At 40.4% G+C, this 23,062-nt stretch overlaps 1 protein-coding gene across 2 annotated transcripts; it reads left to right on the top strand.

Moving 5' to 3' along the window:
- The first annotated feature begins 6,131 nt into the window (after window positions 1-6,131).
- Window positions 6,132-20,752, top strand: rasal3 (RAS protein activator like 3). Of its 2 annotated transcripts, XM_083928746.1 has the most exons (19): window positions 6,132-6,898; window positions 9,939-10,072; window positions 10,157-10,235; window positions 11,476-11,543; window positions 11,653-11,738; window positions 13,292-13,421; window positions 13,556-13,654; window positions 13,740-14,414; window positions 14,525-14,669; window positions 14,753-14,897; window positions 15,003-15,239; window positions 15,322-15,523; window positions 15,860-15,951; window positions 16,061-16,174; window positions 17,563-17,734; window positions 17,963-18,073; window positions 18,477-18,667; window positions 19,008-19,092; window positions 20,373-20,752. In XM_083928746.1, exons 1-19 carry the CDS (start codon window positions 6,280-6,282, stop codon window positions 20,481-20,483), a joined length of 3,495 nt encoding a protein of 1,164 aa, XP_083784872.1. In that variant the 5' UTR covers window positions 6,132-6,279; the 3' UTR covers window positions 20,484-20,752. The 2 variants fall into 2 exon arrangements, with proteins under 2 accessions (XP_083784872.1, XP_083784873.1); XM_083928747.1 differs by lacking the exons at window positions 6,132-6,898; window positions 9,939-10,072; window positions 10,157-10,235 and adding an exon at window positions 10,711-10,866.
- The last annotated feature ends 2,310 nt before the right edge of the window (window positions 20,753-23,062 follow it).

The following is a 23,062-nucleotide window of genomic DNA, read 5'->3' as shown; positions in this document are numbered from 1 at the left end:
AGCTGGATGACCTGCAATTTTCTGATGTTAAACTCAGATACAACTGAAGTCATTGTACTTGGCCCCAAACGCCTCCGAAACTCAATAGCTAAAGATAGTGTTACTCTGGATGATGTTGTGTTGTCCTCCAGCACCACAGTAAGGAATCTGGGTGTTATTTTTGATCAGGATATGTCCTTCGATTCTCACATAAAACACGACAAGGACTGCATGTTTTCACCTGCGTAATATTGTGAAAATTAGGAACATTGTGTCTCAGAAAGATGCAGAAAAACTAGTCCATGCATTTGTTACTTCTAGGCTGGACTACTGCAACTCCTTATTATCAGGCTGCTCCAATACGTATGTTAAGAGTCTCCAGTTGGCCCAAAATGCTGCAGCTCGTGTACTAACTAAAACCAATCAAACAGATCATATTTCTCCTGTATTAGCTTCTCTGCACTGGCTACATGTAAAATCTAGAATAGAATTTAAAATCCTTCTCCTTACGTACAAAGCTCTTATTGGTCAGGCTCCATCGTATCTTAAAGAGCTCATAGTACCGTATTACCTGACTAGATCTCTGCGCTCTGAGAATGCAGGGCTACTTGTCGGTCCTAGAGTCTCCAAAAGTAGAATGGGAGGCAGAGCCTTCAGCTACCAAGCTCCTCTCCTGTGGAACAAACTCCCAAATGTTATTCGGGAGGCAGACACTGTCCCCATATTTAAGAGTAAACTGAAAACTTTCCTTTTTGATAAAGCTTACAGCTAGGGCTTACGAGCCCTTAACAATGTTGTTATTTTTAAGCTGATTTTGTTCAGCTTTATGATGCTGCTATAGGCCTAGTCTGCCGGGGGATAATCATTTTCCTGATACTCTGACCATCTCCTCCTCTCCGTCTGTTTCATTCATGTCTCATCAATGCATGTTACTAATTCAGCTTCTTCCCCTGAAGTGTTTGTGCTTTGTCGTATCTCAGGTCTCTGCTGATCGTGGTGGTGCCTGCCGCCGTGGTCCTGCATGACGCTTCCTGCTACTTCTATAACTATTAGTCATATATAATGTCACTAGTCTAATAAATTATAAAATTTTAGCCATAAAAACACCATCAGTGGTTTGTCTCACTGTATCGTAGCTGCTATTGTCGCTACTCATCACTGATCATGTTTGCCACCATAATTATTATCATTTTCATATTCTGTCACCTTAGCTGTGCTTGTTTCTACTATTCTGCTATATTAACCGCCATAACATATAAGTCATATTCACATTACTATAGATATTGTTATAGTTACTTTTGCTCTTGGTTGCTTGCATCTCTGGAAGTGTCTCTGTCTCTCTGTCTTCGTATCTGTCCTTGTCTCTCTCTGTCCATCTGTCTGTCTTTTCTCTCTCTCTTCTTTTCTTCCTCTCCAACCGGTGCAGACAGATGTCCGTCCTCCACAGAGCTGGGTCTGTCTGACGTTCCTGTCTGTTATAGGGAAAGTTTTCGTTGCCACCGTACTCTACGGGGGAATTGTTGGGTCTATGTTTATCATAAATAAGTCATAGAGTGTGGTCTTTACCTACTCTGTAAAGTGTCCTGAGATAACTTTTGTTATGACTTGGCACTATAAATAAAATTGAATTGAATTGAATATTTTGTCCCTGGGTGTGTATATAATGCACATACTACAATACAATACACCTGTAGGACAGAGCAGTGAATATGAATGATCAGATACAACCCAACATGACCCATTTTAAACTGACTAAAACTAATACTCTCTTTAATTGTCTTGTATTGATAGCATGCTCACTGTTTTGTTGCTCTTATTGAAAAAGCGGTTGGAGCAAATTTGGTTGAAGAATGTTTTATATAACAGTTTTCCTTTGGTGGTGGTCTTGTTTTGCCAAGAGCTGAATACATTGTTTCAGGGTTGGAGAGGCTAAACCATGCAGTATTTAATAAAGTGAACAGATATAAGTCATAGACAAAAACAATGTAAGGCTCAAAAAGTTGTATTTTTTTCGATAATGTTATAAGTAATGTGCACAGTTTATTTGTATTTTATTTTGAAACCAGATCACAGCAGTCACCGTTAATACCATGTCTCCCAATGTTGTGTGTCTGTTGCCCACATATGACCACATATGCATGCATAGCCGCATATTTATTGCCATAAGGGGGGAATTATGTTGAACTTGAGAGTGGATAATAGTGGAAAGGATATTCTGAGTGAGCATGGACAGAAGTGGGGGATACTTTAAATTGACCTGCTGCATGGGCTACTTAAAGGGCCACTCCATCTATTTAGAGCTTTCATAAAGTCGGAAAAAATCACTGGACACACATTTTAAAAGAAGAAGAAGAAGAAGAAGAAGAAGAAGAAGAAGAAGAAGAAGAAGATGATGAAGAAGATGAAGAAGAAGAAGAAGAAGAAGAAGAAGAAGAAGAAGAAGAAGAATGGTCCATGTGGAAGCATCAGAAGCCAAGATATCATTCATTTAAACCCGCCAAACCTACATATCCCATGTTACAACCAATTTCATTACTCCAGTTTGTGACATAGGATTTCTGTTGAAAACTATGCCTGTGTCTCCAGCCTGAAATGACAAGCAAACTGATGTGTAAATGTGTATGGTAATGACATGCGTCTTTTTTGGGGCAGTGTTGTTGGTGTCATCTAACCTCAAAAGTGTGTGATCTTGGCAGGATGCCAAACCCCCAAATAACGTGTAAATGGATACTGCCATTGGAATGTGATAGTTACTGTATCACTGACATGTCAAACGAGCTTTAAGTGCTGATCCTATGAACCACACTGGAAACCCAAGACCTCTGGTGTCGTAAAAAAAAAAAAAAAAATAAACTGGAGTCAAGTGGGAAAAAAACATGATGAAAAAAACTATCACTAATTCAAGAACAATGAAATGAAATAAACTAAATTAAATTAAATGAAGTGTAAAACACACAACCCATCTAAGTGGTTCTACAATTTACTTCTGTGTGTGTGTGTGTGTGTGTGTGTGTGTGTGTGTGTGTGTGTGTGTGTGTGTGTGTGTGTGTGTGTGTGTGTGTGTGTGTCTGGACTTGTGTGGCATGTTTAGTTCACAGAGATAAATACAGTTAAATACCCTCACATCCTAATTATGTAAGAGGGTTAGCAGTGATGGCGGTGGATGATAGCATTTAGGCGATTGTGTTTCAAAGGGCAGTTGAGTTTGTACAGCTGACACCACACCAAACATTACAGAACAACAGCACTTATTAAAATGTCACATAATGTCTGGCTGCAGAATGTATTGGCGGAGGAAGTGGTAGATTGAGAATCCATAATAACAAAGTTATATACCGTGAGAATAGGGTGTGTAAGTAAATATCACAGCTTTTGCTCAGACTGAATCAAGGTCATGACTAAAAGTCATAATGTTGTGTATTGTTCAGTGGTTCAGCAAGGGGGAATTTCACCAGTATAGGCAAAAACAGAACATATCAAGGCAAATACTAAGGTACTGATACATTCTAGCTTAATTTACAGCTAGGTATTTATTCCTCACATTGTAATCCTCCTTCCTCGTATTACCTGCAACAGGGAAATATATCATCAGGTGAAGCGTGTGTGACCCATTTCTCTGCCCTCTTTCCTTCTGGAAGTCTTGTGCTCTGTGTGCTTGTTGTTGGGGATGGTTCACAGTCTATGGAGAAGGCTTAAAAAGACTTAAGACTATTCAAGTACGGATCGATATTTCTCGATAACAATCATTTTTAGAACAAAACATGACGCAGAAGCAGATGCTTGTATGTTTTTGCCGATTGGCTGTGCAGATTTTGATCAGGAGTATTTATTTTTTACTGAAAAAGACAATAGCATCTCAGGCAGAAATATTGACATGCCACAGCAGATCCATCACTCAAGTGCAGACAACAGAAAAGATTGTGTTAGTTTGGAAAAATACATGCTACTGCATTACTTGAGAGGATCTAACTTGGATATGCAGTGTCCTCTACTGGACAATGGCTGCACTTACAACAAATTGCAATTGAGGACGCACAAAAGGCAAAAAAACGGACTATTCCAAAATCCTGATGTTTTAGCCACAATATGTGCTCTATATACTATATTTGTATACACATGCACAGACAGGACCTATATACATGCAACAAATGGAGCGATGTTAGAGCGAGGGGGCTGCCAGTGACCAGGAGATGAACTGGCACCTCCAGCCACCAGTCCACACTCCATTCATGGTCCACACAGGGACTCAAACCAGCAACCCTCTGGTTCCTAGCCCAGTCACCTATGGACTGAGCTACTACCATGACACAGGCCTAGATTAGTGAGTGTGCTCCAGTATCTCTTTAAAGAAAAGGTTGGGAACTACAGCAGTAGGGTGCCCTAAAATGGAGAAAATGTGATGAATTGCCCTCTAGAGCGCCCAAAACGCAATAAAACATGATGCAGTGCCATATAGACTGCCCATGCTAGAAAACCTTTGGTTCACAGGCGTCCCACCACATGCAGTCCACCACTGACTCAGTCTCTTGGCATTGTATTTTCTAGTGAGTATGTTAGCATTTAGCTCAAAACACCATCTGCATGGCTGTAGATTGTTTGAACATTCAACAAATAGAGCATATTACAGGTCGACTTGCATAAAATTCGTTTAAGCTCCAGCACTATGAAATGGCCCCTCTCTCACTGTCAGGTCAGCGAAGACTGTACCACATATCCGATTGCTTTCTTGATCAGTCCATCAATACTTTTGTCTATAAAATGTCAGCAAATGTATGGTCTGTATAATTTCCCTTAGCTTTAGGTGACCTCTTCAAATGGCATGTTTAGTCAACAGTCCAAAAATACATTTAAAACTCTTCAGTTTACCCTCATATATCACAGAGAAGCATCACATTCTCACAAACTAATCGATTCGTCGATTAATCATTGCAGCTCTGCAGTCAATGCACATTTTCAATTTATTTGATTTCAGTACCCTAAAAAGCCACCAGAGGGCCTCATCAAAACAAGACAGAAATGTAACATCCTGTAGCTTCATACAACTAATTTGTTTTTTAATAAAATGAAAAACATGTTCATGCATCATTTGAAGTTCACTTTGAAGTTACTTAGAGAATCAGATTCGGCACAAAAAGCTGTTTTGAATCAAGTAGTTGACAATCCTATTTTTAAATGTGCATACTGTATGTAGGTACAATACGTAGAGTGCTGCAGTGGCATCAGTAACTTGTTGTCCACTTATATTTTACCATCAGGCAACAACTGACATTGACGGCATCATGCCTCACTGAGACACAGAAATATCTGCAGGTGTGTACAGGCAGAGAGCAGCATGAGCGCAGGAAGTGGTTTTCAGAGTCTGACAAACCGATTTCAGCAGGAAGTGCAGCCCTGTTTCAACAGGAAACTGATCTTAACAGTCAGTAGTCCATACACCCACAGGTATCTGATAACAGGATGCTGTTACTCTTTTACTTATAGACTGATCTGACCATGGAATTAATAATGTGTTCAAAATCATACTTAATATGAATTCTGCTAGACAGGAGGACAGCATAAAAGATAGTCCCTTGTTATTTATTACAGACAGAGGGGGGAGTAACGGTTATAAATGAATTGCATTATCCTTCATTTAAATGATCTCAGAATGTAAAACCACATTTCTCATGCTCAAAGTGTGACAGACTAAATTACTCAAGAACTGACAGACAAGCAGGTTTCCTTTGAGCAGAAGTTAGAGCTGAACACAATTCACAGATGTGTTTGAGTCTGGTTGCTGTGCAAATACAAGGCTGAATTCTTCAAATCACCAATCATCATGGGGTTAAGAAGAAGACATCAGAGAGAAAACCTTAGGTCTCAAAGCAGAACAGGAAGTAAAGAAGAACGGAAGTATTAGGTGAAAACATGGCACGCAGAAACACGTAGAGAGATCCCTGTAAATAGGTTAACTTTTCAGTGGCACTTGATGAGGAAGCAAGTGCTCTGTGGGTTACAGGATTCAGGCGCTGCAACAAAGCAACCCCAGACAGAGCAGCTACTCGCATGCTGTTTGCGGATAACGTTTTGCAAGACAGGAAGCGAAAGAAGCAGAGAGAGATAGAGAGAAAGAGAGAGAAAAATCTACCAGTGAAGGAACGGACTACATTGTCATCCTTAGCACTCACAAGAGTCTGCAAGACAACAGTAAATCAGAGGGTAAACAGGTGACGTCTCCTATGAAGGTATTTGTATTCTAATTTAGTTTGATGCGTCCTTGAGGAGAGAGAAAACTTGAGTCACACAGCCTAAAAATCTGAAATGGGCACTGAGGATAAAGATTTAGAGCCTGCAGCTCAACAACCGCCAAAGGACCAAGGATCACCGGAGAAGGAAAAGGAATCTCCTGTTGAGACCGCCCAAGGACAAACGTATGAGACCACCGACCCCCTCAACACATACAAGTGGCATACAGGCTCCAAGGGAGCGCTCAATGAAGTGAAAGAAGACAGTGAAGGAGGAGCAGCTTCTTCAACATCTACAATCGATAAGATTCAAAAGGCCTCCACCAACAAATGGAGCAAGATGCAGAACTGGCGCAAGGCCCTGAGTGAAGACCCTGGAGACAAACATTCATCCAGTGGGAAAGGTGGAGAGGGAGCCAAGCCAGATAAAGGTGGCAGAAAGAATCCGTTCAGAAGGGCCTTGTCTGAGCCTCCTGGGGCACTATTTGCAGCCATGTCCCCTTCCTCCAGCTCTGCCAGCTCAGGTCATGCAGCATCATCATCAGCTGCTACAGAGGCCTCGGGGGTCTCCTCCACAGACCCTTCACAGAGAGGAGGCGGAGGGGCGCTCTTCAAAAAGTACCTGAGGACTGTGTCCCAGAAGCTCAAAAGGCCCAGGCTGCATAGTCGCAACAGTACGCCAACATTACTGCAAGGTACTGCCACCTAATCTGAAAGTCTATATATATAGTATAGTAGTATATACTAACTTTTATTAAATGTATTGCTCAGTCAATTCCATGTTTAATATTAGTACAGTAGTTGGAATGATGTGTTAAATACATCATATGAAGATAAAATGTGACTAACATTTTGTTTACACATAGCAAAATGGTTACCCCATGTGGTTCAAGCATGATTTCCTTTTACTGTATGTAGGACCATTTGGTGGCACACTGACAGTAGGTGGGGTATATGTGTATTACTGTAAAGAGTATTTCAGCTTCTCGTGCCATATTAGACAAACTCAGTAATAAAAGACAACTTAAAAAGAGCTGGCAAACTTGAAATAAGAGGACCTGAAGGAGGAACTCCAAGACAGCTGCACTTAATTGAAGATTCTAAGTGTAACTTATCTATCTACTTATAAAAGCTACAGTTATGGTTAAATTCAGTCAATTTGGAGATAAATGGAAAACATACTTTGAAAAATCTCTAGTTAAAACTTTTTCAAGCAAAAGAGCAGATCTCAGAAAAGCCAAAGGAACTTAAAAGAAATATTAGAAGTACCAAACATCAGTGGGGTACAATATCATTGAATTTTTAAACAATTTAAACCAACTTTACTAACACCTCAATTAAATGTCATACTGTTTATTTAGTTTACAGGGTTTACAGTGTGATCAAGCCTGACCACTGTACAGAAGGATATGCATCAGGGGTAATCTTAAGAGGCAACCAGTCTTTCCAACAAATGATTTACACACAGAGTTCTGTGAATGTGAAGCAAGAGTAAAGATCCTAAGCAAGGCCCAACCCTACCCCTAATGTATGTGAATGAACATAACTGAGACTAAAGTATCAACAACAGCTGGTTTTTAAACACAGAAATCAAGTGTCTATTTTATGCAGATGATCTTGCCTTTTTCTCTCACCATGAAAAAGACTTCAGCAGAACACAGACCTTCTTTTTCAGTACTGTTTGACTCTCAAGTTGAACATGACAATGACAAAACAACTGTTTTAATTTTTTTTGTTTGTTTTTTTTAATTTACAAACCACTCTCATGAGAAACTTCTTCTCTGCTGAGAAGGAACTCAAAACTAAAGCAATATATATTTAAGCAATAGCTCACGACAGGCTGTAGTATGTTGGGATTATATCACTGCTAACAGCGTTGTTCGACTCGACGCAAAGTGAAATTTAAACATGTTCATTCTCCTCAAATTTATTGCTTGGTACCTGATTTGGTTGGTTTTAGTGAATCTTTTCGTGCTATACTGATCGTGATATAAACTTTTAGCAGATGCTATTTGGTGTCAGTAGCCAACAATGCTATTAACACCCATTTTTTTTGCCTAAACCTAACCATGTAGACCTACCATGTAGTTTTGATTTCTAAACCTAACCATGTAGTTTTGATTTCTAAACCAAACCATGTAGTTTTGAGTTCTAAACCTAACCATGTAGTTTTGATTTCTAAACCTAACCATGTAGACCTACCATGTAGTTTTGATTTCTAAACCTAACCGTGTAGTTTTGATTTCTAAACCTAACCATGTAGTTTTGATCTCTAAACCTAACCATGTAGATTTGATTTCTAAACCTAACCATGTAGTTTTGATTTCTAAACCTAACCATGTAGTCTTGAGTTCTAAACCTAACCATGTAGTTTTGATTTCTAAACCTAATCATGTAGTTTTGATTTCTAAACCTAACCATGTAGATTTGATTTCTAAACCTAACCATGTAGATTTGATTTCTAAACCTAACCATGTAGTTTTGGTTTCTAAACCTAACCATGTAGTTTTGATTTCTAAACCTAACCATGAAGATTTGATTTCTAAACCTAACCATGTAGTTTTGATTTCTAAACCTAACCATGTAGTTTTGATTTCTAAACCTAACTCAGTAGTTTTGATTTCTAAACCTAACCATGTAGTCTTGATTTCTAAACCTAACCATGTAGTTTTGATTTCTAAACCTAACTCAGTAGTTTTGATTTCTAAACCTAACCATGTAGTTGTGTTGCCTAAACCTAACTAAGTTGTTTGGATTACTAAATCCAACCATGTTAGCTACCTAACCATGAGCAACAGTGCCAGGCTACTACAACTTCTACCCATTACCTCTACCTGCTGCTGGACGATTTTGCCACGAAGGAAATTAATGTCAGCTCCAAGACAGAGCTTTGGCTTTAGCCTTTGGTTAGCAACAGTACCGCCTCCAAATAAAGCCAGCACAAACAGATCTGCCAGGGATCATAGCGTTAAAGGTTCTAACAGAAAGTTTGCTGATCCAGAGCGGAGGGGAATCGTTCTACAATTAGATCTAGATAGCTGTGACTTGTGCCTGGCTGTATCTGAAGTGCTACTATTTATATTGATCATAGCTTTTATTTCATTGCTACTTGCATTTACTTAATTGTTTTTATTAGTCTACACATCATTGTACTTGTAACAAGAAATGTAAAACATCACACCAATCAAGCTTATTAAAAAGGAGAACACTTCAATTTAAAGTACTGTGAAAATACATGTTGAAGGATGTGTACATGAAAAAAATTACAGAGGAACCACAGGATGTGTGAAGCTCATCCTGGTGTGTCATGAAAAGAGAGCGATAGCATCAGTTATCCTGGCAACTGCACAAATGGGAGTGGTCATGTGCTGTGAGAGATAAGTGCGATCAAGCCATAATGACCAAAACTAAGAAACAAACCAAGGCCAGCGTGTGCCTGAAATCATGTTCCTGCAGTATTCATACTTTATTTTACTATAGCTGATAGTTGGTTAGCCAGTGATAAATGATGTGATAAATTATATATCACAATTGAATAATATTCTTGGTGTGGAAAATCAGGCTGCAATGGTGTCAATTCAGTTAGCTACATGGTGATTTATATCAATTTGTGTGTGTGTGCGTGTGTGCGTGTGTGCCTGTGTGCGTGTGTGCGTGTGTGTGTGTGTGTGTGTGTGTGTGTGTGTGTGTGTGTGTGTGTGTGGGTTTGTGTTTACGCATGTGTTTGTTCGGCAGATGTGGGTGAGGTTGAACTGACACCCACTAAACTCCCAAGACTCCAATGGGCCCCACCTCAGGAGGTGCCCTTATGGGACATTAGCAACTGCATGCTTGAAGAAGGACAAATTCTCATTTCCCCAGATGAAGAGGTACAAACACACATACAAACCACTCACCAACTTTCCATGGTTTACCAAAAAATAAACGTGTGTCTGTGTTTGTGTGTTTCTCAGCCAATGATGTGGACCCGAAACCGTGTCAGCAGCTGCCTGTCCAACCTCAGCATGCAGAACCTTGTAGATATCGACACAGGTTATTACATCACAAATGCAGAGACACACGCACACGCGCGCACACACACACACACACACACACACACACACACACACACACATAGAACACAGACGGAGTAGAATGGGAATGGAGTGGACACTAAGCCAACCCATAGGGAATTTAGACAAGCATGACCGCCAACTACTGACATCACAGCAACACTTAGTGTGATTCTGCAGTCAGTCACAGAGGAAATAACTGAATGTTTATGCGTGCGAGTGACTGTCAAATTACTTCCTCTACATTTTTTGGGGAAGATAACATCTTGCCTGGGTATTCTTATAGTCCAATGAGAGCTTGTAGTGAGAGACGGGGCATACTCAGTATCTGCTTACAGTCAACTCTGAAGAAGTAGAAGAAGTAGAAGTCGTTATTGTCATTGTGGCAGAGCAACAACGAGATTGGCCGTTTTGCTTAGAAGAAGCTGTACAGCGGACGTGGCCGATCCTGTATTGTTTTTGGCTTGTTGGCTCAGTGTCACCATGAACATATGTTAATGAAGAGAGGAGGACAATGTTAAAGGAACAAAGATCGAAGTAACAAGACTGTGGCGCACCTCCAGACTAAATGATGGGATTTAGGCGCTGGATTGTCTGTGGTGGGGATTTTGGTAAGCACAAAGTGCAGAAAATCTGTCGGACTGTAAATTGTATACGTCTTTATTTATTTATTTGACTTTAGAGATATCCTTGCTTTATAATTGAAGGGTTAAAATATTACTATAAAGACAAATCAGGGGAAAACATGACAGAATGAGATTTTCTAATTTTATCTTCTGCAAAGCTTTAAAGGCGTTTCAGTAATAAGAATGTCTGCTAACGTATACACCATTAGGAAACTTTACTTAGATGACTGCAAGTCCAGCTGAATACCACATCCTGTACGGCCTAATCTGAAAGTATTTGCTAATATTACAGCTTTGTCTATTGTTTTGATAGTCTAGTCTGCGGGAATTAATGCAGACACTGAATTTTTAGCAAAGGGTTTGAACTCAGAGAGTGCCAATTAACCATTTGGTTTGGATGTTTGAGGCCTGAAAACTAATTATTCATATTCAAAGTAATGACCTTAAATGCAAAGAAACTATATTTATATGTGTATAATAACCTTGGCTAAACTAAGAAATGTTAACAAGAATACTAAACCATTTTCAGGTCATTGTCAATATCAAAGTGTTTATTCATTGTCATAAAAGTGTTAATTTATTCCTGATACTCAGAATGTAGCCCTGACCATGTGGGGTCACCAGGTGGCCCTCGACCAAAGAATCAAGATGGCGGTGTGAGGGTGAGTATTGTACACACCAGAGATAACAATCTGTCTGCTATCCGTTCATTTCCTGTTGATGTAATATATAATTGCCCTGTTACACCATGCTTGCCTTCTTCTCCCTTAGGCACTGATCAAACGACGTCTTGAGAACAAGGCCAAGAGGAATAGCAACACCCAACCTAACCCTATAGGACTAAACAAAGGAAGCAGGTAAAGTACACATTTTAATGTCTGTGAAGGTACTCGATAACTCAGACTTGACATGAAACCTAAAATATAAGGCTTTAGTGCAGATGTAAAGTTTTGATTTACGGCCTATCAATATTGGGTTTACTTGTACCTCTGTGTGGCGGGTTGTGGGTTATTAACAAGAGTCAAGAGCCACATCAGTGAGGCATGCTTAAGTTAATTTAATTCATTTTAATTTGATTTATAGTGCAAAATCAAAACAACAGTTATCTCAAGACATGTTACATATAGAATAGGTCTTGACCACACTATGACTTATTTATGATTTAAAGAAACCCAACAATTCATCCATGAGCAAACATCAACACTACCTGACCATGCCCTAACTATAAGCTTTATCAAAGAGGAAAGTTTTGAGTTTACTCTTAAATGTGGAGATGGCGTCTGCCTCCTGAACAACACTTAGGAGTTGGTTCCAGAGGAGAGGAGCTTGGTAGCTGAAGGCTCTGCCTCCCATTCTACTTTTAGAGACTCTAGGAACAACAAGTAGCCCTGCATTCTCAGAGCGCAGAGATCTAGTCGGGTAATACGGTACTGTGAGCTCTTTAAGATACGATGGAGCCTGACCAATAAGAGCTTTGAAGGTAAGAAGAAGGATTTTAAATGCTATTCTAGATTTTACAGGTAGCCATGCAAAGAAGCTAATACAGGAGAAATATGATCTGTTTGATTGGTTTTAGTTAGTACAAGAGCTGCAATGAAAACTTATGGAGTGCTTTATATATTTCTTACAAGAAGCATATATAAGGTGAATAGAATTGGTCTAAGGACAGAACCCTGTGGGTCTCCATGACTGACCTTGATGTACATGGAGGATTCGTCATTAATATGTACAAACTAAGATCGATCTGATAAATAAGACTCAGACCAGCTTAATGTTGTACCTTTAATACCAATTAGATGCTACAGTCCCTGTCACAGGATGGGATAAAACAATTACAGAGTCCTTCGTCTGAAGCTGTTAGAAGGCCATTAGTATTTTTACCAGTGCTCCAATGCTATGATGTGCTCTAAATCCTGACTGGAAATCTCAAATAAACTATTATTATGTGGAGAGTCACACAACTGACTTGCTGATAAAGACATTTTGAGCATATCTTGTACAGGGGTGCCAACTACGAGTAATACATCTTTAAGTAACCTAGTTGGGATGAGGTCTAAGAGACAGGTGGATGACTTGGATGACAAAATCATTATGGCTAGTTAACAGGTTTGTTTACAGACAGCTACAACCTCTGGGGATCTTGAGTGTCTGTAGAAAATGGCCCGGTAATCAAAGTTATCTCTACAAGGCCTCCTTTTTCAATTTACCACAATGACAAGGAAGACAAGATTCGGATCTATCAATACATAAATCATGTACATATATTCATGTACCTTTCATAGTATAAGCAGTGTGTGAATGTTCTACATAGAACTAAAGTCCCATGGGGCTCACCATGGTTATTACAGTATGTGACACATTTTTATCATTTCCATTTGGACTGACTTTTTCTACTTTGATAATTTCTAAGGCACTATGGTTCCCGGGAGTCTGTGTCAATTCCAGTCAGTGCAGTGGGGAGTCTAGATCTGAGTGCAGACACCAGCACTGTCATCAGGCCGGTCCACAGCTCCATTTTGGGGGAGAAATACTGCTTTGAGGTACACCTTGACTTCTGCATTATGTCTATGATACTACACTCCTCAAGGAGCATGACACAGTGCCCTCTACTGTGTTGAAAAAAGAAGCTTTCCATCCCCATAAGGCTAACATGGTCCTGTTGGTTCCAATGTAGGTGATAAACTCTGAGAACACCCACTGCTTTGGATGCTCCTCAGCTGCGGAACGAGATCGTTGGATTGAAGACCTGAGAAGGGCCGCCCAGCCCAACAAGGTAAACATTTAGCCTTTTGTTCCAAAAAAAGGTGTTGTGCAAAATCAGAATCCCAATTCAAAGAGCTAAATCTAATTTTTCACAGGATAACATCGAGCGCACAGAGAACTTCCTGAGTCTGTGGGTGAATGAAGCTAAGGATCTGCTACCCAAACGGAGTTATTACTGTGAAGTACACCTGGACGGGACCCTGTTCGCCCGCACCAGCAGCCGAGCTGTTGGCAAGCCATCTAACCGCTCCAGCCTGGCAGGTGACAACTCTACTGGCTCTTCAGGAGGCCTGGGAGCCAGTGGAGGTGCTGCTGGAGGGTGTCAGTTATTCTGGGGTGAATTCTTTGAGCTAGACAACCTGCCATGTGTCTCCCAAATCACACTGCACCTCTTCCGCGAAGAAGACCCCAAGAAAAAGCGTCACTCCCGAGATGAATCCAGCCTGCACCCACTGGGCAGTGTGGCCATACCTTTAGAAGAGATCCGAGGGAGGACCTATCAGGAGAAGTGGTATCCCATTACTCCATACAAGGTGTCAGGCACAGTGGGAAACAAAGAACTGATGGGGCCACAGGCTTCGCTGCGCATAAAGGCCCGTTTTCAGAATTTGCAAGTGCTGCCCATGGAGAAATACAAAGAGTTTGCTGAGTATGTGACGGTAGATTATGTGGAAATGTGCAGAAACCTGGAGCCACTTCTGAATGTGAAGGAGAAGGAGGAGCTGGCAGGAGCTCTGGTCCATGTACTGCAAAGCATTGGCAAAGCCAAGGTGGAGTCTCAAAAAATAAATTTAAGCAAACTGCATCATAATATGATTTCAAAAACACAAAACAAAGGAATGATCAGATGAGTTTTCTTACCTGAATGTGTATTCCTCAGGAGTTCCTCCTTGATCTGGGCAGTGCAGAGGTGGAGCGTCTTGGAGAGAGGGAGGCACTGATCTTCAGAGAGAACACATTGGCCACTAAAGCAATAGATGAATATATGAAGCTGGTTGGCCAAAAGTACCTCATTGTCACATTAGGTATGTAAGCTTAGTGGTAAAGTTGATCAGTATAGGGTAGTGCTTTGTTTTCACCTGACACCGTGCTTTCTTTTTCACTGTAGGGGACTTTATCAACCGCCTTTATGCCTTGGCGGAGAACTCTGAAGTTGACCCTCGTAAATGCCCTGCATCTGAATTGTCCAACAACCAGAAGCACTTGATGGAAGCCTGCGAGGAGGTGGTGCAGAAGATTATTGAGACCCATGGGTGAGAGAAGAGAAGAAAAAATTCTGTTTCGGCCAGTAGTAGTGTTTGAGCTGATTAAAAAGTCCAATTCCCAAAGCTGATGCTTGATTTGTCTCTTGCTTTCAGACCCTTCCCTGAAGAGTTAAACAAGATTTTTTCAAGCTGGGTTGAGCTGTGTGAAGACCAGGGCAGACCAGAGATTGGCCAGCGTCTCATATCTGCCTCCCTCTTCCTTCGATTCTTATGTCCTGCTATCCTCAGTCCTTCTCTTTTTGGTCTGACACAGCCGTATCCGGAGCCTAATACCCTGCGTACCCTCACCTTAACTGCCAAAGTAATCCAGAATCTGGCTAATTTCACCCTGTAAGTGGCTTCTTATCTGCTTCAAAATCCATTGAGAATGAAGTATCTTCTTAGTTTACCTGAATATTTTGTTTTGATTCAGGTTTGGAGAGAAGGAGGAGTACATGATCTTTATGAATGAATTCCTGCAGCAGCACTGGGACGGAATGAGGGGTTTTCTACAAACAGTTTCAAATCTAGACACAGAAATCCCAATGTCTTCCTTTGATGGCTATGTGGATCTGCCCCTGCGCTTGGCTGTGCTCCATGGCCTTCTGGTAGACATCATCTATCAGAGGGACCAGGTAGGACAGAAAACCAACGAGTCCAGTATGGTAGTTAGTTGTGACCGTTTGTGTAACTCCCAAAGTATTTAACATTTGTGTATACATTCATTTTAAGCTTGTGTATGATTGTATACAATAGTAGTCAGCACACTGGGTAGTACTATGACACACCTAAGAGGACAAGTCTCCAAATGCCTGATAAAAAAATGTGAGGTGTATCCAAATATGGATATTGGTTTGGATGTTTCATTTAAATCTGCCAGACTAGTTGTCTTATCCATGCAAGGTATCAAGCTATAGAAGTTTAAAAAGTATACTAAATGGGGCCTAACATGTAGCTTGTTTCTCCCTCAGGACACAGTTGAAAAGCTGCACCCTCTACCTTTGATTCTGAACCAGATAACAGAGTCACTGGGCCCTGAAGCACATCGGATCATAATTAGCAGGTATGTTGAAGGCCTATGTCTTATTTGACTTGTCAGCAACTTGTGATGTATTACGAACTTGAACAACTTGGTGTTGTTACATGTTACTTAAACAGGCTCTGTCTTGCAGCCAAATAGGACAAGCCAAGCCTGTGTATGTTCCTCCTAAAGACTTGGGCAAGTACAGCCCTCACCAATCATCCCTCCAGCAGCTTCCTGTGGACTCCAAAGGCCTACGAGATGGGTATGATAGTTGTATGTCTGTTCTGTACCAATGACTCATCAACTCATCTATCCATTTATCCATTTAATATCTGCCACTTATCCAGTATGGCATGTGGCTACAATGCAGGTAGGTCATAATTTGTAACCAGATTCTGGGTCGGCCCATGGGTCTCCTCTCAGTTTGACCTGCCCAGAATAATTCCACATTTAGTGTCAGGGAGACATCCTAATCAGATGCCTGAATAATTCATTTTAACCGGTCTTCTCAATAGCTGTTCACTCTATCCACTCCCATGTGTTCACAGCCTTATTCTTTCTGTCAATACCCAAAGCTCATGACCCTGCATGGAGGTTAGAAGTAGATCAATTGGTAATTAGGGCCTCATCAGACAGTGTAACAATCACCTTGGATGCTAGAATGAGGGATATGCCCCATATGCAAAATAAGTAACATTTCACTCAATAAGTCTGTGGTAAGTAAAAGGTTTAACACATATTATCAATAGACAATAGTGACTGCCAGGTATCCTTAATGCCTAGTCACACTACACGACTTTAGGCCTGATTTTCCAATCGCAGACAAAAGTCACAGATCAGAAGCTAATCAGCATTGGCTTGGCACTCCCAACACTTTGTGTGATCTGTTCAAAGAAGTAGGCCAAGAGGTTGCCAATGCATTGCAGATGCATCCCAGATATCCTGCAGGCTTAATATCTAGACCTACGGGGGGTGGTCTGTCGGGGAGATACAGCCAATAAGAGTGTAATACAAGCGTTGAGGAGAAACCTGGAGGAGGGGTCGACTGCAACGATCAGGAGTAGGAACTTTAATGTATGTGTTTCATTTGCAACACTGACCAAAGTTGTTGTTGCACCTAGGGTGAGCAGGCTATAAAAAGTAACATGTGGATACGTGGTTATTATATATACATGGTGACTACACTCACTAACCCTTCTTTTCTTTTTCTTCTTTGTGTGAAAAAGTGTGGGACCCCTTGTCTCTGGTCAGTACAGCGAACTTAAGACTTGGAAAGTCACGTAGGGGGAATGGCTTTACTGATGTGTTGATTACATATATACACATACACATACAGTACAGTGCAGATATGGGCTGGTTTAACCAGCTAACCTGATTTGAGAATTTTCCAAATGCCATTAATGGATTGTACTGTTACTTAAATAATAATAATAATAATAATAATAATAATAATAATAATAATATAATAATACACTTTATTTATTGGTGCCTTTCAAACACCCATGGTCACCTTAAATGTTAAAAAACAGAAACAAAACCAAAAAATATATTAAATACAATAGCACATATAAATACATACACATAAAGATACATTTATTATGTATGAATATTAATATCATTAATGAATACATTCATTTATTCCATCTACAGGGATTCCAAGACTCGGAGGAAGCCTGTCACCAGAACTCAGAGTGCTCCACATAGACGTCCTGGTCAGGCAAAACATACCATGAAGAGGCAGACAAGTTCTGAAACTCTGCCGATAGCTGACGATGAACAAGAGATGGAGACCAACCAACCAGTTATCACATTACCAAATACTGTGAGTACAAAGAGGAACTATCAACCGCTCTTGGCTATTTTGGCCACCCTGCTCACCAGATCATGAGTTCATGCCACTGCTATAAGTACTGCGATAAATACTTCGCCTTTTTCTAGTTGACCATCTTGAAATAATGCATTTTATAGTAATAAAGTTTGTTAACACAGAAATAGTGTGACATTCCGTGGTTAATTAGAATGTATCAGTAAGATATCTCCTTTGTTTCAGCGTGCCAGTATTAAACGTCAACCTGCACCAGTTCCATGGATTAAAGTCAGCCACAACAGGGAGTCAAGCGAGACGAAGACTGAGAATGAGCAGTTCAACGTACTAGATAGGGTATGTCAAATCTGCAACCCACTAAGGTGACCCAAATATGGCTGTAGGGTGTAAGATTTCATTATTACATTTCATAAAACGCACAGGGTAGGGAATCTGGCAGCCTTTCTGTGTAGAGTTTGCATATTTTCCTCCTGCATGCGTGTTTTTTTAATTTATTTTTTATTCACAGTGCCCTCCAAAAACCTGCAGGTTAGGTTAATCGGTGCCTCTAGTTTGTCTGTAGGTGTGAATGTGAACACTAATGGTTGTTGGCCCTGTGATTGACTGGCGACCTGTCCAGGCCGTAACGTGCCTCTTGCCCATTGTCAGCTGGGCTCGGCCCCTGTGACGCTCTAAAGAATAAGGATTTAGCTGATGGAAGGAAATTTCATTAAATATCAAATTGTCATTCACATACCAGCATGCTCAAGAGCTATCAGAGCTTCGGCTTGGGATAGATCAGGTGACAGAGCGTGAGCTGGACATGGCGAAGCGCCTGGAGGACTTCATTATCCAAAGCCAGGACCAGAATGCAATGCTGCAGGCTGAGGTGAGCGAGCTCCAGAATCAACTGGCTATGCGAGAAGAGCAGCTCGCCAGCGCCACCTTCAGGTAAGATAGTAGAGCTAAAGAGTGATGTGCATGTTCTATTTGCCAGGAAACGTGTTCAGCTTTCAAACTAAGAATATTGAATTTTGACAGCATTGTTTGTTTATTATGCACATGTGTATTAACTCTACATACTAGTACTACTAGTCCACATTCTGTAACTTTAATTTGTCTCATAAAGATTAAAGTGGTTGATACTTCAAATTGGATTGGGTGTAGAGAGAAGTAGTTAGTGTTGTGTTCTAATTGTTATTACTAATTATCAGTAAAGGATTAGATTTGTTCATATATATAATTTATTTTGGTCTTCTTGCCAACATGAGCATCTCTGTGTCTGTCACAGGCTGGGTGTGATTGAGGAGGAGAGGGAAGAAGATGAGAGGAAGCTAGGTTTTGCCATTGCAGCAGCCGAGCGAATGAACGTACTGGTAAGAAAGACACAAAAAAGCCAACTATCAGACCTCATTAAAGGGATAGTTCACCTCATAATTCAGTTTGTATTTACTCAACCCCATGTCAGTCAAAAATGCATTGAACGTTGTACAACCAATCTCACTGTAGTGTGTAGCTCCTCACTATATAAAGCCTCACTTGTAACTATTGAGTTTATCACGGATTTTGCAGCTTCAAGGTGAAGAGCAAGTATTATGTAGCTGAATATTTGTACGGTTTGTGTGATGTAACGCTAGTTTGGAGTCCTACAATCAAAATTAAATCAATTTAAGAGAGTGTTTGGCCTTATATATACGTTTGACCTGACTTGTTGAGTAGGTGATGAACTAATCTCAATTTTGGAGTTTACTATCACTTCCTGTTCACGCAAAAGGATTCAGGGAACAGTAAATGCAGGCTTTATTTCTGACACACTGTTTCACCTTAAGACAGAGCGATAAACAAACAGGCTACAAAACTCTAAGCTCCGTCAGTTCGGACGAGGGAATAAACACAAAACTAATGTGGCAAGAAACATCACACAAACAAACACTGCAAGAGGAGAAAAAACTAGGGCACAATGAAAATAAACTAGCTCCTCATGCTGACCTGAAAACTTTAAGAAACCAAAAAAAAAAAAGAGGTAAACAAGGAAACAGAAAAGTAAGTAATAATGAGACTCAAGACAAGGCTGTGGTAATGGCTGGAGGTACACGATGAGACAACAAGACAGGGGAAGACAGGACTATACACACATGAGGGAGGGAGACACAGGTGGACACAATCAGGTAATCAGGGAACACAGCAGACCGGAGATACAGGAGGAAGGGCAAGTGACCTGAAACAGAGGAGGATTACTTTTCAAAATAAAACCTGAATCTCACGAGACAAAAAACCCAAGACAGCACACCTCTCACCACGGTGTGACACACATTAATTGCACCTTTCCCATAATACTAAGGCATTCACTATTTGACTAAGAGTTTATTTCTTACTGTTTATTGTTTTTTTTTATACTTTCTGTATTAATTTAGCTAAGAGTTTATAGATCTTATACCGTATTTTTTTTATACTTCCTTTGTGTCTTTTGTAAGCTGCTGGAATATCAATTTCCTTGCGAGAGTCATCCCAAAGGAACAGTGAAGAGAAGTCTAAGTTTAAGTCTAAGTCTTTGGAGTTTATGTGGGAGAACCCCCTTTAAGGACAGTGTAAAGCAGTTGAATTGTATGAATGGCTGGATAAAAATATATAGATGGTTGTTTGTACGTGCTGACAGGAGGAGCAGTTTGCAGACCTGCTGAAGGACCTAAACCAGCTCAGCGAGGCCTACAACAGTGACCAAAACAACGTACAGCATCCGGAAAAGCCAAGCATCAACAGCAACTGAACTCTGACAGTAAAGAGGTTTACAGCTGCAGTATCACGTTTTTGTGTAAATACATACTGAGTTCATGTGGAAGCCACTGCCTGAAGGCACGGTTATGGTTTCTTGAACGGGTGGAGGTTTATTTTATGAACATCAATGGATGTGAGTGTGAAAACGTCACTTGAGGAAAACATGAAACCTACAAGATTTGTCTGCATTTTAGCTTTTGTTGCATCTCTCAGCTGTCTTTGACTTGTGAACCTTTCTCATAATAATTGAATAAAAAATAGTGTATCTCTCAGAACACTCTGCAGTGAGTTATTGTAAGTGCAGCGGTGTTAGAACAACCACTCGGCTACTTCACTTCAGTATAGTTTAGATGTTTCTATGTGGATTGTGCAAATATGACTGTAAAGGTGCTCGGAAGGCTGCTTTCCTAAAGAAATAATTCTATGAAAGAATATTTAAATTCTTATACATACAGCGTAGGCTATTACAGAAAATAAAGAAGAAATAAAGAAAAATAGATAACTTAATAAATATCACTACTGTATGTTCAGTATCAGTCAACTGCTGACGTCATCCTGCTTGACAACCTATGAAATGAGAGGATTTCTAACTCACCCCAAGCATTGTTTTTTTGCATTATATATTCTGTAAAACTGAGTTTTCATAGTGGTGCTTATCAGACCACCTATACGCCAGTGTGACATATCTGTAATAGGCTAACAACTTGGATGGCAGGAGCATGGCCAATGAGGTTCTGATTAAAGTCACAAAGGCTCACAAAGTTCTTAGCTCTACATTTTTAGATAGGCCAACAGTGATATTTTTAGCTAACTCCTTAAATTTAAATCATTTAGAAATTGCAAGTACTTCCAGCCGGGGCGGCACGGTGATGTGGTGTGCTGGTCAGCACTCTCGCCTCACAGCAAGAGGGGCCCTTCTGTGTGGAGTTTGAATGTTCTCCCCGTGTCTGCATGGGTTTTCTCTGGGTTCTCTGGTTCATTGATGACTCTAAATTGCCCGTAGGTGTGAATGTGAGCGTGAATGGTTGTCTGTCTCTGTTTCTCTCTATGTGCCCTGCCATAGACTGGCGTCCTGTCCAGGTGTTCCCAGCCTCACGCCCTATGTCAGCTGGGATCGGCTCCAGCTGACATTGGGCGTGATAGTGCCCGATAGGGACAAGAGGTTGGGTTCCGGGTTTGAAGGCCTTACAAGGAATGCTGCAAACAGCACAGAATAAATGAATGAGAGTCATTCTGAACTTGGGTCATAGGTCTCATATAGGTAGGTCACAATGTACTGAGCTCAACTGGCTCCCTGTAGAGTCTGATGTTAATATGTCTTGCTGAATATGATCCCTAAAATATTGTTTGGTAGTGTCCAACATATTTTGTCGTGTCTTATTACTAAGGTAAAGGATACACACAATGTTTGCACCTGTGGCAGTATACCAGATCTGTGTCCATATGAATTTAAGACATCTTCAGGGAAAGGAGCCTTTGCCTTTACAGGGGAAGTTCAGTGGAACAATTTAGATCGGCAATTTAAAGTCATTTTCAGCCTGAACTCTTTTAAAAGAGAATCAAGGCATGAGGCCAGCTACGGTTTCCATTTTTATTTTTATTTTAAGATCAATGTTTTTATTGATTATCATACGCTCTGTATGAGTGTAATGTCTGTCTTGTCCCGATGTTTTGTGTTCAGGACCACAATGGAAATAAGCCCTGGACTTTATCAAATCCAAATAATCAGGCCTTTTTATCAGACCTCTGACCTATATATCAGTCTGGCTCTAATATTGAGTACCTCTAACAAGAGGTGAGTTAAAATATGTTTCCCATATGTTTCTTTCTAATTCAACTGAATAAATAAATGAATAAAGGTACGGACAGCACTCCGAGTTTACTGATTTATTCAGTTGTCACACAATGTTTCAGGCCAGATGCCCGTCATCGGAATGCATTGGTAATTACTAACCTGCACAGGTGTGCTCAATGAAAGACCTCAACATCAGCGCATACTACCAGCAGAGGGAACTCTAATCTCACTTAACATTCACAGCTTAAGTGAAGGAACCTATAGAAACAGACAAAACACAGAAGCTGTTAACTCCTCCTCTTGGATGAGAAGTGAAACGTCTTCTCAGACAAATAACCCAGTCCAGTTGCTTTTGACTGAAGTTGTTTTGGGGATAACGACGACCTGGACAAATGAGAGCATTCACAGACTTATTTCTAATTCTAATAAAAGTGAAAATCTTAAATGAGCGTCTTTCTTGTGTAAACATTAAACATAGTTGTTCAGTGTAAATAAACATCTTTTTTCCCCCACACTTTTGTTAGAAAGCCCCCAAGATTTCAATGTCCGTTGTATGGGACCCAAATGGATAGGAAAAAAATGACTCTCAGAATTATGATAATAATGATTTTCAATTTTCAAACCAAAACATATCAGTAGTCTATTATTTATAGAATTGATTTCTCTTTCACACAGAAGAGTTGGTGAAGTGGAAAGTAGACAGCCAAAAAAAAGGATGTAAAGTAGGGAAGAAAGGTAAAGTGGGCGTTCTTGTACCACAACAGTGAGAGCTCCAG

Source organism: Echiichthys vipera, assembly GCF_963691815.1.
Source record: "Echiichthys vipera genome assembly, chromosome: 2".
Classification (NCBI taxonomy): Eukaryota; Metazoa; Chordata; class Actinopteri; order Perciformes; family Trachinidae; genus Echiichthys; species Echiichthys vipera.
The sequence above is the reverse complement of the archived record's forward strand: the minus strand, read 5'-3'. Positions and strand labels throughout refer to the sequence as shown.

Bases quoted from the DNA above. Each gene is read 5' to 3' on its own strand.
- rasal3 (XM_083928746.1), top strand. From the start codon at position 6,280: ATGGGCACTGAGGATAAAGATTTAGAGCCTGCAGCTCAACAACCGCCA. The intron at 6,899-9,938 runs GTACTGCCACCT...TTTGTTCGGCAG, and splicing joins TACGCCAACATTACTGCAAG to ATGTGGGTGAGGTTGAACTG. The intron at 14,415-14,524 runs GTGGAGTCTCAA...TGTATTCCTCAG, and splicing joins AAAGCATTGGCAAAGCCAAG to GAGTTCCTCCTTGATCTGGG.